Source organism: Silurus meridionalis, chromosome 2, assembly GCF_014805685.1.
Source record: "Silurus meridionalis isolate SWU-2019-XX chromosome 2, ASM1480568v1, whole genome shotgun sequence".
NCBI lineage: Eukaryota > Metazoa > Chordata > Actinopteri > Siluriformes > Siluridae > Silurus > Silurus meridionalis.
The window spans coordinates 12,782,053-12,797,879 of NC_060885.1; the positions used below are offsets into that span (position 1 = coordinate 12,782,053).

At 37.8% G+C, this 15,827-nt stretch overlaps 1 protein-coding gene across 2 annotated transcripts in view; it reads right to left on the reverse strand.

Annotated features, from left to right (window-relative positions):
• Positions 1 to 15,827, reverse strand: part of LOC124400432 (adhesion G protein-coupled receptor A3) — a 191,196-nt gene that overhangs the window by 134,415 nt on the left and 40,954 nt on the right. For both annotated transcript variants that reach the window (XM_046872263.1, XM_046872272.1), the window contains exons 4-7: positions 7,921 to 7,992; positions 7,662 to 7,733; positions 7,366 to 7,529; positions 2,442 to 2,652 (exon numbers count right to left, since the gene is read on the reverse strand). In XM_046872263.1, coding sequence (XP_046728219.1) covers positions 2,442 to 2,652; positions 7,366 to 7,529; positions 7,662 to 7,733; positions 7,921 to 7,992 — 519 coding nt within the window. The remainder of the gene's footprint in view (positions 1 to 2,441; positions 2,653 to 7,365; positions 7,530 to 7,661; positions 7,734 to 7,920; positions 7,993 to 15,827) is intronic.

Consider the following 15,827-nt stretch of genomic DNA (forward strand, 5'->3'; position numbering starts at 1 on the left):
CATCACTCACAGTAAAGGGACCACAAGGCTCACAATGACGAGGGCAAACAACGACAGCGTAAAAGCGAGCATCCTCCTGGGTGGTTTATGAAGGCTGCTGCTTTCGGCACGCTCTATGAAAACTGCTAGCAAAGCGTTCCAGCCGTGTTGACACAGGAAACATATTTCTGTCAGCACTCCATCAATATTTATAGGCCAGCTCACACCAAAGGGAGAGGCAGTTAAACTAATCAACAGCCCTGCACTACTTTCTCACACACTAACAAGCGCACACACAAACACACATATACAGTGAGTGAGCGCATGGGCATTGGGTGGGCGTGTTTAACGCATGTCGCCCTGGCTAGTGAATTTAAATGAAAGCATAAGGAAGAGCTGATTATAAACAAGATGTGTAGTACATACTAGCCACATTATCACTAACATGATAACTATACCGAACATGCCTCAGAAAGGAAACACACAACTGGCAATTTGCCAGTTTATTTCCATCCTGTCCTACTTGATCACTAACAAGGGCAATGATAATGAAATGTAAAGCACAGCTGGGATAAGGTCACTTACATGTCTGTGTGCTGTGAATGAATGTAAACATACTAACATGGGCATACATGAATTAGACTATATCAAAATATATATTACTATTATTGTGTACACATAAGCATACAGTTACTGAATGCATAGATTAACATCAGTATATTGTTTATCTTCTCTCAGACAACTGGTATTTTTATGGCTAGAATTAATTACCACTGCGCTAGCATGATGCTCAGCTAAACGCTTTTCTAATTTACCTTTGAGATATTTTTAAAGTCCTTTCATATACATTACAAATTTAAGTTTGGTTTGCACAAGAAATAGACTCCATACATGACATTCATTGACACGTTTGTCAATAAAATATCTAAGAAGTTTAATCACAGACAAATCACCAAATGTATTGCGATCACAGAGATTAGGAACAAGAAACTATTGTTTTAGAAACCGTTCTCTACTACAATTTGTATAAAATGACCTGTTTTAAAAGATCAGTATAACATGACTGAATGGGGGACAACTGTTACTTTTAATGCTTAATCATTAATGATTAGTTTTTGCCTATATAAAGAGAATGCAAAGTGGTTCCAAAGTCTTTAGTCACAGACTCTGAATGCATGACATACCTGTTTAAATCGACTCCTTTCATAAACAAACAAATTTGCTTGTCTTTAAACAAACAAATCTGCTAACTAGTTTGACTTTGTCTGGCCCAGTTACAGGGCAGCATAACGCACACAAATTAAGGATGCTATCTGTTTTCTTCTTCCTACATCATCTCACAGATGAACACAATTGGTTAGTGTTGCTGTGACTGACAGGGGAGAGACCATATGTCACATCGCACCTCTTCCACCTAGAGAGCGCTGCCAATTTTGCTCTGTTGGACTCCCAGACAAGGATGGCTTTAGCCTCGCCAGAATTCATGATTTCTGGATAATAGGGCAAAAGCTTTATTGCTGTACCACTTGGTTGCTCTACTGATGCTTTTTAAATAAGCCATGTCACCAGTTCACCGCTCAAACCTGAGAGGGTAAATAACATAAAAATTCTAGTGTGGTCTTTCCTCTTTTTGAGCCAATGCCTTTAGGTCAATGGAAGTATGAAGCAGAACTATGGTCAAGTTATTTTCAGGCATTTACTATATCTACAGTACTACATTGAGATTCTTAATTTCTGACAATGAAATTTTGTTGGGTCTGTGACCTGACTGCATTTAGAACAATGTTCTAGAGCAGTGGTCCCCAACCCCCGGGTCCGTAGGTCAATTTGTACCGGGCCACATAGAATACATAACTTACATTTTTTTCCATTTCCATTTTTTTTTTTATTATTTGATTCTGAAAGATGTTTTATTTTGGAAAATTACCGGATTCTCTTCGCCACATCTGTCTATGACTTGATGCATGTCATGATGCTTCCCTCGGTCACATGTCTTACCTACAGCCACTACCTTCTTAAAGAGGCTGCTCCGGCCGGTAACACATAATACATTACTGCTAAAATGAAACCCCCAGCTTGCAAAATGAACAAAAAACAACACAGTGGATTCACGTTTATTATTGTTTTTATGCCGGTCATATCATTTTATTTTGTTGTTATTTATCCGCCACACCTTAAAGGCCTGTCTGTGAAAATATTTTCCGACATTAATCTGGTCCGTGGCGCAAAAAAGTTTGGGGACCACTGTTCTAGAGTCTTACACATGTAAGTACACACCCTTTAAACTGTAGAGGAGGAAATTTTTTAGTTTGATCATCAGTACAATCACTAAAATATTGATATACTGTAAGTACAGTCATAACTAACAGCTGATCACAAAATATGAACTGCCTTATCACACAAATAGAACAGGAAGCATTCACAATATATACACTCTTCATTCTCAAATGTATCATTCTTACCTTGTGATGAGGCAGCAGTCATGGATGATACTGTCCTCTACATACACTCCTCTCTCTTCATGTGTGTGTATAGGCCAGCGGTTATGGCTCCAGCTTAGAGTGATGGAGGGGTCCAGGTAGGAAGCAGTGCATTGGAGTGGGAGTCGGTCACCCCGGAACACTAGCTGCCTTTGAGATGGGATCAGCTCAAGCAGAGGAATCTCCAGAGAGTCTGTAATAGAGTATAGTCTGTCCTTGACTGGAGCACAAAACAACAAATGACCTATGGAGTCTTATACACAGAAAAAAGATATGCACATGACAGATGCACACAAACTATTAAGTGAGTTTAACTAAATATTAAATAAGGTCACATTTATGGGGTGGAAGTAATACTGAAATCATTTCTGAAATAATCACAAACTTGTGCATGAGCTATAGCTGGTTGAAAGCCCTGGTGTGCCTAGACTATGTCCGTCTTTTGACCTTGAACATACAGAAAGTAGTTTTTTCTTGCACAAGCAATACGTTCAGCATCACTGTTTGACAGGTTGTTGTCAATTTGACTAAATTAAAAGAACAAAAAGTGCATAGACTACATTTAACATTGGCATTATGTTATCAAGACTTTAATGTAGTATTCTGTGGCTATATGTAGTATTCTGGATAAAAAAAAGGAACATTCTTGCATCCTGTCCAAAGATTTTTGCTGTGATTATTCAAATCAAATGCAACAATTTTTCATTTCTGCCTAAGCTTTTTAGTTACTGCCACAGTCTTTATAAAGCAGTAGTCTTCTTCTTGTTCATCATGCAAAAAATAGGATATCCTGGATATAAAGATATTTCTCCCCAGACACACTGCTATATTTAAGTGTGTTGCAATCACAAATGAACATGCTCTTTAGAATGTTATTGGTGCTTCAATAAACAGTATTATTAATATATTTTTCATTTACATTTTGATTACATAAGTTCTGTGCTAATCTAGTTGTTCATCTTTCTGTCTAGACATACAGTATAATGTAGGATGACGTACTTGCCGTATTTTCGGATTTTTTTTAATTGCTGTCCTTTAAAACATTAATTTTAAGTTTTGAGTAAAGATGTTGAAATTATGGTCTGTGATAACCAAACATACACGAAGTGCATAGTGCATTGTGTTTAAAGACAAAAGTTGGACTATTGCCTTAATTTCCACCTGCTGCAGTGAAGGGGGAATATGAAAGTGTTTTGTGTGTGTGTTGTCTCCGTTCCCCAGGGTCCTCAGACACCTATAACATGTTAAATGAACTCATCTGAAAAGCTGGCACGAAAAAAGTAAGAGATAATGTGATAAAGAGGTGGAAAGACAGAGAGAAAGATTGAGAGTGTTTCTCATTGATGTGAGTGCCTACTCTGCCCTAGCCAAGAGGACATGAGGATTACACCGATGTCCCTTGTGTGCTCACTACCACAAGTCTTATGTCTTATTTGGAGACTCAAATGCAACTATCAGGCACAAAGATAAAGCTTATACTGATGCCAGAAACCCCACACACCGGCTGTAACCTGCTCACCCTAAGACACTTGGCCTGCATTAGAAGCTCCATCTTTTATTTTCTGTTACGCTAATGTAATGCTTGGACAACACTCTATGTCTCGGCAAATGATACAGTGGTTTTGGATCTGACTGGTTTCCGCTCAAGTGCTCTGGGTTTCAGAAACACATTGTGAATGTGTAGTTAAGTGTTTTTCACAGTTGGTCAAGCCTACACTTTAACCTGACAAAGTTGTCTACATTTTGGCATTTACTATAATCCTGTACACCTTTTTGAATATTTTTTCACCTTAATGCAATGCTAAGTCCTAAAACATAACAGTGTAAATTGGCATAGCAAAGAAGGATTTGTGGTTATTGTTGGCTGTTGCTTTTTATCATTGCAGTGTAAAAGAAATGGAAGAGTGCTATCAAGCTACATTTATCTCCTGCCAGAAGCTAGATGTGTATCACGCAATAACAGTGTATTTGGGAACTAGAATGTGATTGTTGAATACTCTTACGTAACAGTTTTTTTTTTAGCTTCAAACCAACAAATTGCATGCAAGAATGAAATACTACAGCAAGCGCACATGTTTATAATGACCTAGAAAATGCTATTACAATAGGACTTGGACTGAATAGCTTGGCAGGAGCATAAATGCTGGTTTACATGAGGCTGCTGCAGATCTGGTCTAGCAGCCAGGCAGTGCGCAGGCCAATAGGTTGAACATTACTTCTCTAATCCCGTAATGGATGGAGTGAGTTGGAAAAGAGACAGAACGGATTTGTGCTGCTAATTCCAGCTACGCAAGCATACAAACACCCTGCCGCACGTTTGAATAAGTACAGAAAGCTACAGCATATTAACGGAAGCTTGCACATAAAGACAGTGCACTAATTTGTTTATTTAAAATGCTAAAAATTGTAAACTAAAAAAAGAGTTCATATTTTTGTCATGGTGCTGACATCATGGGTCTCATGAATACTGGTCCACTCGAGAAAGTAATGCAGTATGAAACTTCAAATGTTTCTTATTTTGAATATTGTTTACTACTCATGACCATCAAGGCCCCACCCACTATGCTCAGAAACCAAACATTACTGAAGAAACTCCTACTTTCACACATTAAATATTGTTTGGTTTATATTTGAGGTGGGAATTTTTGTATGCAATTACAATAGCAGAAACAATGTGTGCTATTGTGCTACATCAACTGACTGTATAAGACTGTAGAAAGGACATTACTCATAATCACACACTCCCGTACTCATGGTAGTTCTCACTTTCCAGTGTTCTGTATTGTTTTAAGGTTTATAATCACACCCTTGATGTCACCCAAATGAGGATGGGTTTCCCATTTGAGTCTGGTTCCTCTCAAAGTTTCTTCCTCATAACCTCTAGAGAGGTTCGCAGTCGCCCCAGGCTTCTCATCAGGGATAAATACACATCATTCACTTTAATTCTTAAGTTCCGTAAAGCTGCTTTGAGACAATGTCCATTGTAAAATGCGCTTGAACTATTGCTTACATAAAGTCTTATTTCCATACATCTAAAAATAATAAAAAGTTAAATTCACTATTCGTCACATTGTAGCTAAATCATCCCTTTTCAAGTCAAACTTTAAAATGTTTAGCAATTTGATAGTAATTGGTAATTGTTGTCATAAGCTAAGTCTTAAATAAAAAAAAGGACATTCAATAGTATATATTAATAAATAAAGATATTAGCAAACATAATTGGGAAACCAACTGTTGCTAATATACAAGAATTGTCCAGAATAGTTTATATAAAATCAAGTCAAGTAGGCTTCATTGTCATTTCAACCATATGCAGAGCAGTACACAGTAAAACAAAATATAATTTCCCCAGGATCAAGGTGCTACATCAAACATAAACTGTATGGATACAATCTGAGATGCACAATAGATTGGTTCTTTATATCACATGGTGCTAAACCAACCTAACAATTTACTTTGGATGTACAAACCCAATTACAAAAAAATTAGAACACAAAATGTAAATAAAAAAGGAATAAATCCATATTATATTCATTATAAAACAAAAAGCATATCAAATATTTATACTGAGAATATATAAAATTTTAAGGAAAACATTAGGTTTTTTTTTTTTTTTTATGGCTGCAACAGGTCTAAAATAATTTGGGACAGAGCTGTTTGTCACTGTGTAGCATCACATTTTCTGTCCAGATCTGGGAATTACTAAGAAGACCAGTTGCTGAAGTTTTGGATGAGAAATGTTGTCCCATATGTGTCTGATACAGGATTTTAGCTGCTCAACATTTCTGGTTGTCCTTTGTTGTATTTTCCGTTTCATGATGTGCCAAATGTTTTCAAGTGGTGAAAAGTTTAGCCTGCAAGCAGGCCACTTCAGCACACGGACTCTTCCACTAACTATTGTAATAGATGCAGTATGCAGTTAGCATTGTCTTGCTAAATTATGCAAGACCTCCCATGAAAAATATGTTTTCTGGATAGAAGCATTTGTTGCACTAAAACCTGTATATTCCAGTCAGCATTGGTGGAGTCTTTCCAAATGTGTACGGTGCTAATGCACTCCCATACCAGAGATGAGCCTTTTTGAACTAAGCACTAATAAGAAGCCCTATGGTCCATAACCTCTTTTGACATGGTGTCCATAGTTTCCAAAATGAAATAAAAATGTGGAATTGTCTGACCACAGAACAGTTTTCCACTTTGCTTCAGTACATTTTAAATGAGTTTTGGCCCAGAGAGGATGACAGTGTTTCTGGATCATGTTCATGTATGCCTCCTTCTTTGATGGATAAAGATTTACCTGCATTTGTGGATGACATGGCAAACAGTGTTTACAGACAATGATTTCTGGAGGTGTTAATGAGCTCATGTGGTGATTTCCATTACAGAATAATGACTGTTTTAAATGCAGGGCCGCCTAAGGCCCCAAAAGATCACAGGCATCCAGTACTGATTTTCACCTTTTGTCCCTTGTGCACAGTAATTTCTCCAGATTCTTTGAAACTTTTGATCATATTATGTACTGTATGATTAAATATTCAACGGTTTTGCAATTTTATGTTGAGGAAAACATTATTTTGAATTTGTTCCACAATTTGTAGACAGACTTTCACAGATTGGTGAAGCTCTGCACATTTTTACTTCCAAAAGACTCGCTAAGATTTTTAATAACACTTTTTAATAACATTTATATAATACTTACCTTTTCCAGACTTTTTATTTTAAATATACAAATATTTTTGATATGTGTTGCAGCCATAAAATTCAAGATTGCATTCTTTTTTTTTACATAAAATGGTAAATTTTCTCAGTTTAAACATTTTATTTGTTTTCTTTGTTCTACTGTGAAAAAAACAGGTTTATGAGATTTGCAAATCATTGCATTCTGTTTTTGCATGTTCTGGATTACCGCAGGTAAGCTCGTGTTCTTGAAGGCCATGAACTGGGAAGCCATGGAGGTGTGAAGGATACACACATGTTGTCTCATTTCCCACTCGTACGAATCTGGCTCTGGCCCACAGCAGCATCCACTTCAACTGGCAGTCACAATACAGGGAATCTGTACCGAAGTGCCTTATGGTATAAACACACATAGACATACACACCCAGGTAAATGAGTAACAAATGAAGACAATTAGCTTATCTCCTTGTAATAGTGTTATCAAGATGTTTCTAGTGTGCAGAAGTATCGCTCAATAATCTTACAGAACTCTCAGGGAAGCCAAGTGCATGAACAGCCCTTCAGGCAGCGTGGAGAAGATGTTTCCAGACAAATTTCTGAAAGAAATAAAATAAAATAACACATACCAAGAATTATATTAGATAATTCTTATTAAGTCTAATCAAGGTTGAATATAATTCACTACCATATTGTCAGGGAGTCTGTTTTCTTATACAGAACTCAAAGCAGGGTCACGGTAGGATCAGAAAGCACACTGTGTGTTTCAGTCAGCACATTACTCACAGTTTCGAGAGATTGCCAAGGTCAAGAAATATCTCGGCGGAAAGGCAGCCAATGCGGTTGTTGGATAGATCCCTGCAGATAGAGACACACAAAGAGAGGTCTTAAATTGACATAAATTGCCTGACGCCAAACATTTAAAAGCATCCCAGTGGATAATCCATGGGTTGTGGTTTATAAACAAGGCCTTTTTAGTCCAGATACTCCTGTAAAACAACAAGGATGTCTGCATGTGGCTTCTGACTAACTGACTCATGTTCAGCAGGCAGACGATTCTCCTCAAGGGGACGCTCTAACTAAAGTAGCTTTTGTGTGAGTAGTTGCTAGATGCAAAATACTCACACAAAAAAATTAATATAATTTAAATATTAGTAAAAGATAACACAAGTGAACACAACATGCAATTTTCAAATGAAGGTGTTTTATTATTGAGGGAAAACTAAATCCAAAACTACATGGCCCTGTGTGAAAAAGTGTTTGCCCCCCCTGTTAAAAATTTAGTTTATCGCACCCAAATTCAATTTCTCTAGACACACCCAGGCCTGATTACTGCCACACCTCACAATCAAGAAATCTCTTAAATAGGAACTGCCTGACAAAGTGAAGTAGACCAAAAGATCCTCAAAAGCAAGAAAGTAATTAAGATCTATCAGTCTGGTAAAGGTTGAAAGCCATTTCTAAAGCTTTGTGACTTCAGCGAACAACAGTGAGGGCCATTATTTACAAATGGCAAAAACATGGAACAGTGGAGAACCTTCCCAGGAGTGGCCGGCCGACCAAAATTACCCTAAGAGCCCAGCGACGACTCATCCAAAAAGTCACAAAAGACCCCACAACAACATCCAAAGAACTGCGGGTCTCACTTGTTTCAGTTAGGGTCAGTGTTCATGACTTTACCATAAGAAAGAGACTGGGCAAAAATGGTCTGCATGACAGAGTTCCAAGACAAAATCCGCTGCTAAGCAAAACAAACATAAGAGGCTCATCTCAGTTTTGCCAGAAAACATCTTAATGATCCCCAAGACTTTTGGAAAAATACTCTGTGGACTAACAAGACAAAAGTTTAACTTTTTGGAAGGTTTTACTTCTGGTGTAAAAGTAACACTGCATTTCAGAAAAAGAACATCATATTAACAGTAAAATATGGTGGTGGTAGTGTGATGGTCTCGGGCTGTTTTGCTGCTTCAGGACCTGGAAGACTTGCTGTGATAAATGAAACTATGAATTCTGCTGTTTACCAAAAAATCCTGAAGGAGAATGTCTGGCCATCTGTTCGTGATCTCAAGCTGAAGCGATCCAAAACACACCAGCAAGTCCACCTCTGAATGGCTGAAGAAAAACAAAATGAGACTTTGGAGTGGCCTCCTGACCTGAATTCTATTGAGATGTTGTGACATGACCTTAAAAAGGCAGTTCATGCTCGAAAACCCTCCAGTGTGGCTGAATTACAACAATTCTGCATAGATGAGTGAGCCAAAATTCCTCCACAGCGCTGTAACAGACTCAGTGCAAGTTATCGCAAACACTTGATTGCAGTTGTTGCTGCTAAGGGTGGCCCAACCAGTTATTAGGTTTAGGGGCAAACACTTTTTTCACACAGGGCCATGTAGTTTTGGATTTTGTTTTCCCTCAATTATATAAACCTTTAACTTAAAAACTGCATGTTGTGTTCAGTTGTGTTATCTTTTACTAATATTTAAATTAGTTTGATGATCTGAAACATTAAAGTGTGACAAACATGCAAAAAAATAAGAAATCAGGAAACACTTTTTCCCACCACTGTACATATTCAAGTGCAGGGCCACTGTGCATATTCAAGTGACTGTAAATTTTTTTTTTAAGTTTGTGTGTGTGTGTGTGTGTGTGTGTGTGTGTGTGTGTGTGTGTGTGTGTGTGTGTGTTTCAGTGCATGGTACAATAAACTGGGGTCACCAAAATTATACGAATTATGAATTAAAGTATGGGTGCACAGTTTTCTTATTTGTAGGTTCCAACAACATACACTATGGGATTTATTCTAGTAGGACATCAATTAAAATAATTATTAATATCAATTAATAACTATACAACTTTATAACTATATTACTTGAATCCTCTCTCCAGAAAACTGTAAATGGGAAATGTCAAACTCTGCTTTTTACCTCATTAAAAAATAAGCTGTAATAAGGTTAAGAAAATATTACAAGATCGTAATGTAATCAACAGTATTTAACTTTAGTCAAATTTATTTGCATGCAAAGCTAGCTACTTGCTTATCTCAGCACTGAGCTCACTGCTTGCTAAAGTCATTTTTTATGTTTATTTGCAACTCTATGTAGTGGTAATCTTAGTCTTTTATACCGTAGCAAAGCTGAATTAGTTTTATAGAGGGAAGTACTGTAATTTACCCCTGTGTTCTGTTCATTTTGTGTCATTAGAAACTAAAGTTAATGGAAAAAGACAATACTCCTCCACATGCTGCTTGGGATTCACCCTGCTTAGTATGTGATGGCTGCTGAAAAATGAGCAGGAATAAATGATGAGTAAACTAATCAACTCTCCCTGATTTATAGCACGTGCTTATTACTCCAAGACAACTCTTGGAGGAATGCGAGAAGAGAATAATCACTGCAACTTTGTGGAAAAAGATTGATGCGTTCCTCATTTGTGAATCATTTCATGCTGTTTGTACTGTATAAGGATAATAAAATAGGTTAAGAAATTACAAAAAATCTTATCTTGGACAGACTAGTGAAAAAACAGTCAAAGCACATATAAATGGCATTTAAGATTGTTCACATGTAAAAATTAAACCAGTTCTAATTTGTTTCTAAAAGGCATTTTTTTAATTCATATTTTTAAAAGTTATTTGAACAATGTTTTGATTGTATGTAAAAGCTGATTTTCAACTCTGTCTGTCTGCTGTACTGGAAAACTATGTCTGGAGTTTGCTTCAGCTGAATTGTGAAAGCAATCTTCTTCCAGCACAGGTGGCAAAACACATAATTGGTTGAAAATGGGTCGACCTTGTCCCATTATTTCTTGCTTGAAGTTGGAGAGAAAGTTGCGTTGTGGTCTGCAAAAGAAATGCTTTTAATATAAACGTACACTATGGCCCAAAGTATAGCTATATTTATTCCTCCATCGATGTAATAATTATCTCCACTCTTCTAAGAAGACATTCCAATAGATTTTGGACCATGGCTATTGGGATTTGTGCTCATTCAGCCACAAGACCATTAGTAACTGTGCACTGATGGTGGGTGAGGAGGTTGTGGGAGTAGTCAGTGCTGCAATTCATCTCAAAAGTGTTCAGTGGCTTTGAGGTCAGGGCCTCTTAAGTTCTTCCAAACCAACTTCTTGCTTCTTTGTGGATCTCGATTTGTCTTCCTGGAATAGGTTTGTGACTTTAAGTTTGGCTTAAAGGAAATGTGAAGCTAACAGAAGAACCGCATACAGGTGTGTTGGTCAAGGGACCACATACTTTTGTCCATATCATGTTTGTGTTGCTATGGGAAACCTTTTTTTTAACTTGACATTTGCAGACACCCTGAGCTGAGGGTTAAGGGCCTTGCCCAGGGCCCCAGCAATGGCAATTTGATGGTCTGGGGATTTAAACTCACAACCTTTAAATTAGGAGTCCAACACTGCTGAGCTACCAGTGAAAGTACCAGTTACGAGAGCTTATGTCATACTTTGCCACATCAGCTTTAAGAATGATTAAACATACAGTACATAGGCATGTATTAGGACACCAAACTTGTATAATCACATATTTTTTCCTAAACTGTTACCCCAAAGTTGGAGTCAAACAACTGTATGTCTTTGGATGCAATAGTATAATATTTTCCAATCACATTAACTAGGAGATCTAAACCTGTTTCAACATGATAATTTCGCACAAAGCGAAGTCTTTAAAGATATAGTTTACACAGTTTGGAATGAAAGATCACAAATGGTCTGCTTTAAAGCTCTGACCTCAACCCTAATGATCACCTTTGGACCACTTTGGAACATGGATTTAAAATGCTGACTGCTCCCCAAGTCTCCTCACCCTCAGTGCCTGACTTGTGGCTAAATGAGCACAAAACTCCACAAGCACACTCAAACATCTAGTGGAACATTTTCCCAGAAGAGTGGAGGCTATTATAACAGTAAATGGGAACTAAATGTGGAATGTTCAAAAAGCCCATACGAATCCTATAACCAGGCGTCCGTAGTGTATTTTTACCAATATTATGCAAAAATGCTGTGATTGACACTTAATGTGCGGCGATAAATCTCCCATTTTATTGAAGTTGCTAGAGAGCAAAACATACACATGCATAATCTTTTCCATTTGTAATCAGATAACAGCTGTCAGAATGTCCCTGATGCTCCTGGAGTTGCACACCGCAACCCAGAATCAATGATGCACTTTGCAAACCCATAATCAATCTTCGAGAAGACTTGTGCAATAGAGTCGAGTATAAAAATGTCATAGTTGAGTGTGCTGTGATTTTATCAGTGTCTAAGAATAGAATATGAAATGTTCACTCAAACGGCTTGGTCTTTGGAGACCGCTCATGTATGGCTCAATAAGGATGCTGATCAAGGCACAAAACACAGAGCATCCTACTCATCCGTAAACATACTGTATATACCATCATAAACCTACACATTATTATGCAGTCTAGCAGAAATAACTCGGACAAAACAGACCCATCAGGACAAAGCCTACACTGTGTGTTGTGCATTGTACTGTCCAGCTGTTTTAAAGTTTAAGAGCAGTGACCTTTTTTTGTTGATGACTAAGTGCATGTGCTGTGGCTGTGGTGCTGAGCCCTTGCTCTATGTAATTAAAGATATGTGCAGAAGCTGAGCACAGGGAGTGGCTCAGCCCTTTACTGTAATCACCAGTTGGGAGCTCTTAAATTAGCTCTACACACCATTATGGCTCACACTGGCTCACACATTAGCGCAACACAGAGGCCAGGACCTGGCACACACTTCTACAATTAGCAGCCTAAAAGTAATCACGACTGCATTAAAACAAGCACACACTTACTATTTATTCACTGCCATCTGTGTGTGTGTGTGTGGGTGCGGGAGTGAGAAAGTGAAATTGTAAGAGATTATGCAAGAAGGTCGTTAAAAATAGGCAGAGACATTGTGATAAAGGTACTTTGTTATTAAATTACAACTATAATAAGCTTTTGTTGAGAATAGACATTTAAGTGAAATTTCTTTTCTTTTTTTTTTTGTGGAACGTCCATCTGAAGGAAAGTGAACTATTAACGAGTGCCTTCAGTAGCGGTTCTGGACTGATTTGAAGTTAGGTTGTTCGTTTGTCTCTTCGTAATCAAGCAAGCACACCAGATTTCCAGCTAATTATTTTCTTTCAGCAAAAATGTACCTATTTTAAAAGAGAATGTAACAGTAAAGTGTTTTTGCCCTTTTGCCCTTGGCAAACAAAGTGAAAGATTTATATGAAGATTTTCCAACATAATTACAGTACTTTCTAATCTAGTTACAGCATATGAATGATTACCAGAGACATTTTTATATATTTTCCTGTGCTGGGAAAAAGACAAAAAGCTCTTGAGGCATTAGGTCATATTCACGCCTTCTTTTTTGTCTTGACTCAGGATGTTGGCCCAGAGACTGCGATATGCAAGCAGTTTCATTGCCCAAGAGTTCTTCAAAGAAACAATCCCAGGCAACTTGAAATGAAGCACCCTTTATTTTGTTACATACACATTACATCACAGTGAAATTCTTTTTCTTCAGATATTGCAGTTTGTTGGGCAATGATAAAGCATCCTTGCTCAAGGGCCAAACATTGACAGCTTGGCACTGCTGATTTTTGAACTGTCTGATCAGTAACCCAGAGCAATAAGCATAGAGCCATCAGTGCCCAGCAGTCTAGGGCTCACTTTATTCGTGGTGCACCATGGTGCTTTCAAATTTTATGATGACAGGAAAAGGGTTGTTATGGTCAGTGGAGAAGACTGAATGCCTTACTGATATATTTTTTTAGAACTGTAATAAGCAAACCTTAATGTTCCTAGTGTTTGCATAAGAGCATCCCTAAAACAATTGCCATGTGACTAAAAAGTAGAAAGCATTTGCTATTATGGATCCCGCAGGCATCCAAATTGCAAACAGTGAACACAGTGTCTACAATCAACTGTCTCCCAAAGAACAACCAGGTTCCAAAGCAGCACATTCCACAGAGATTGCTCTTTTGGCCATCATTCAGAAAAGCTACTGTACATGTTGAAAGATCAGCCAAACTGCCATTAGTCTTCATTCGTTTCAACTCTTCAGCATTGTTTAACACAGCTTTATACATCATGGTTTACCTCCTACTTGAAAGATTGATTGTATTAAAGGGCTCAGACAAGATCGAAATCTGCTCGGTATTTGGTCCACTTCTGTTCATTCTCTATACACAATCTTTTGGTGAGGTTCCATCCTTAAATGAGTATCAATCTGTCACTATTATGCAGATGACAATCAACTCACCCCCTTCGTCTCTCCCTCAGACAGTTAGATTTTCGCTAAAATCTCAGCATATCTGGCAGATATCTCGCCATGGATGGCAGCGCTTCAGCTGAAATAAAGCCCAGCAAAACTAACCTGCTGTTGATCCTGGGTGATTTATCCCCACATCAGGATCATGTGATCTCCCAGGACAACATTTAGATCTCACCTTAAAATCTTTTGATTTCTCATTTACAACATCAGCTGCTGACAGCATATAAACTGCTGACAGGTCTGCCTCTCAGAGACATTTGACCTCTGCAACGGATCCAAAATGCTGCTGCCTGACTTGTTTTCAACCTTCCTAAATTCCCCCACACATCCCATTACTAAGCTTCTTCAACTGGTTTGCAGTAACTGCCCACATCAGACTTTAAACACTAATGCTTGCCTACAAAGCAAAAATGGGCCAGCCTCCTACCTCTAAGCACTTATCACACCCTGCACTGCACCACGCTCCACCTGATAGTCTATTACTGCTTGACTGGTCTTACCGTCAGTCAGGGTACAGGGAACGCATGCATCCAGATTATTCTTTATTCCGGAATTTAAAGAGAAATAAACGTCCTCCAGATGTCTGAACAGCTGAGTCACTGGCAGCCTTCAAATGACGATTAAAAGCCTACCTCTCCCAGAAGCACTTAAATTAGCACTTTATTTTGATAATGTGCTTTTCTTACTATTTTACCTCCCCACAAGAGTTTATATACTGGAGGTAGTCTGTGAACCAGTGAACCACAGACAGGACATATTTATTGAAAAGATTTTTCTAAGTTGCTCTGGATCACTGCATCTGCCAAATATTGTAAAAGTAATCTCATAGAACAGCTCTATTTGGCACATATTCCTGGTATTCCTTGTCGTATTAATACCACAGGAAAACAAGCCTGCTAGAACAGAATTGGTCCTAAGTGCATACTCAGGTGTTTGCCAAATGTGAAAACACCCTAAGTCACATGTTACATTTGAAGCATTTATTCAATTTTCGATCCTGTTGTTATCCTTCTTACTGTGTCTGAGAGCAGCTAAGTGAGGTGGTCTCACTCTGGCTCCTATCAGATTTTAGCGGTTTGACTAGTGAGAAAATGATAAAGCACTAAATCAACCCAACTGTCTAAAATAAACAAACTATATGCTCTGTGGTTTTGCTTGCAGCAATAAAATAAGAAAACAAATGCAAGATATCCTACACAAAACACTGTAAACTAGTCAAATATATAATGTTTTAAGTTTTAATTTAGAACAAATTTAGTGTTCATACACACAAATTTCCCTCTTTTTTTGTGTCAGTGAGACGACTTTCTATGTAATGTATTTCATTACGAAGTACTTTTGGTGCCTCCACCAGTTTTCTTTCAGCCACTGGATACCACAGACACTGTATTGTTATTTTTTTTTTTTGTTAT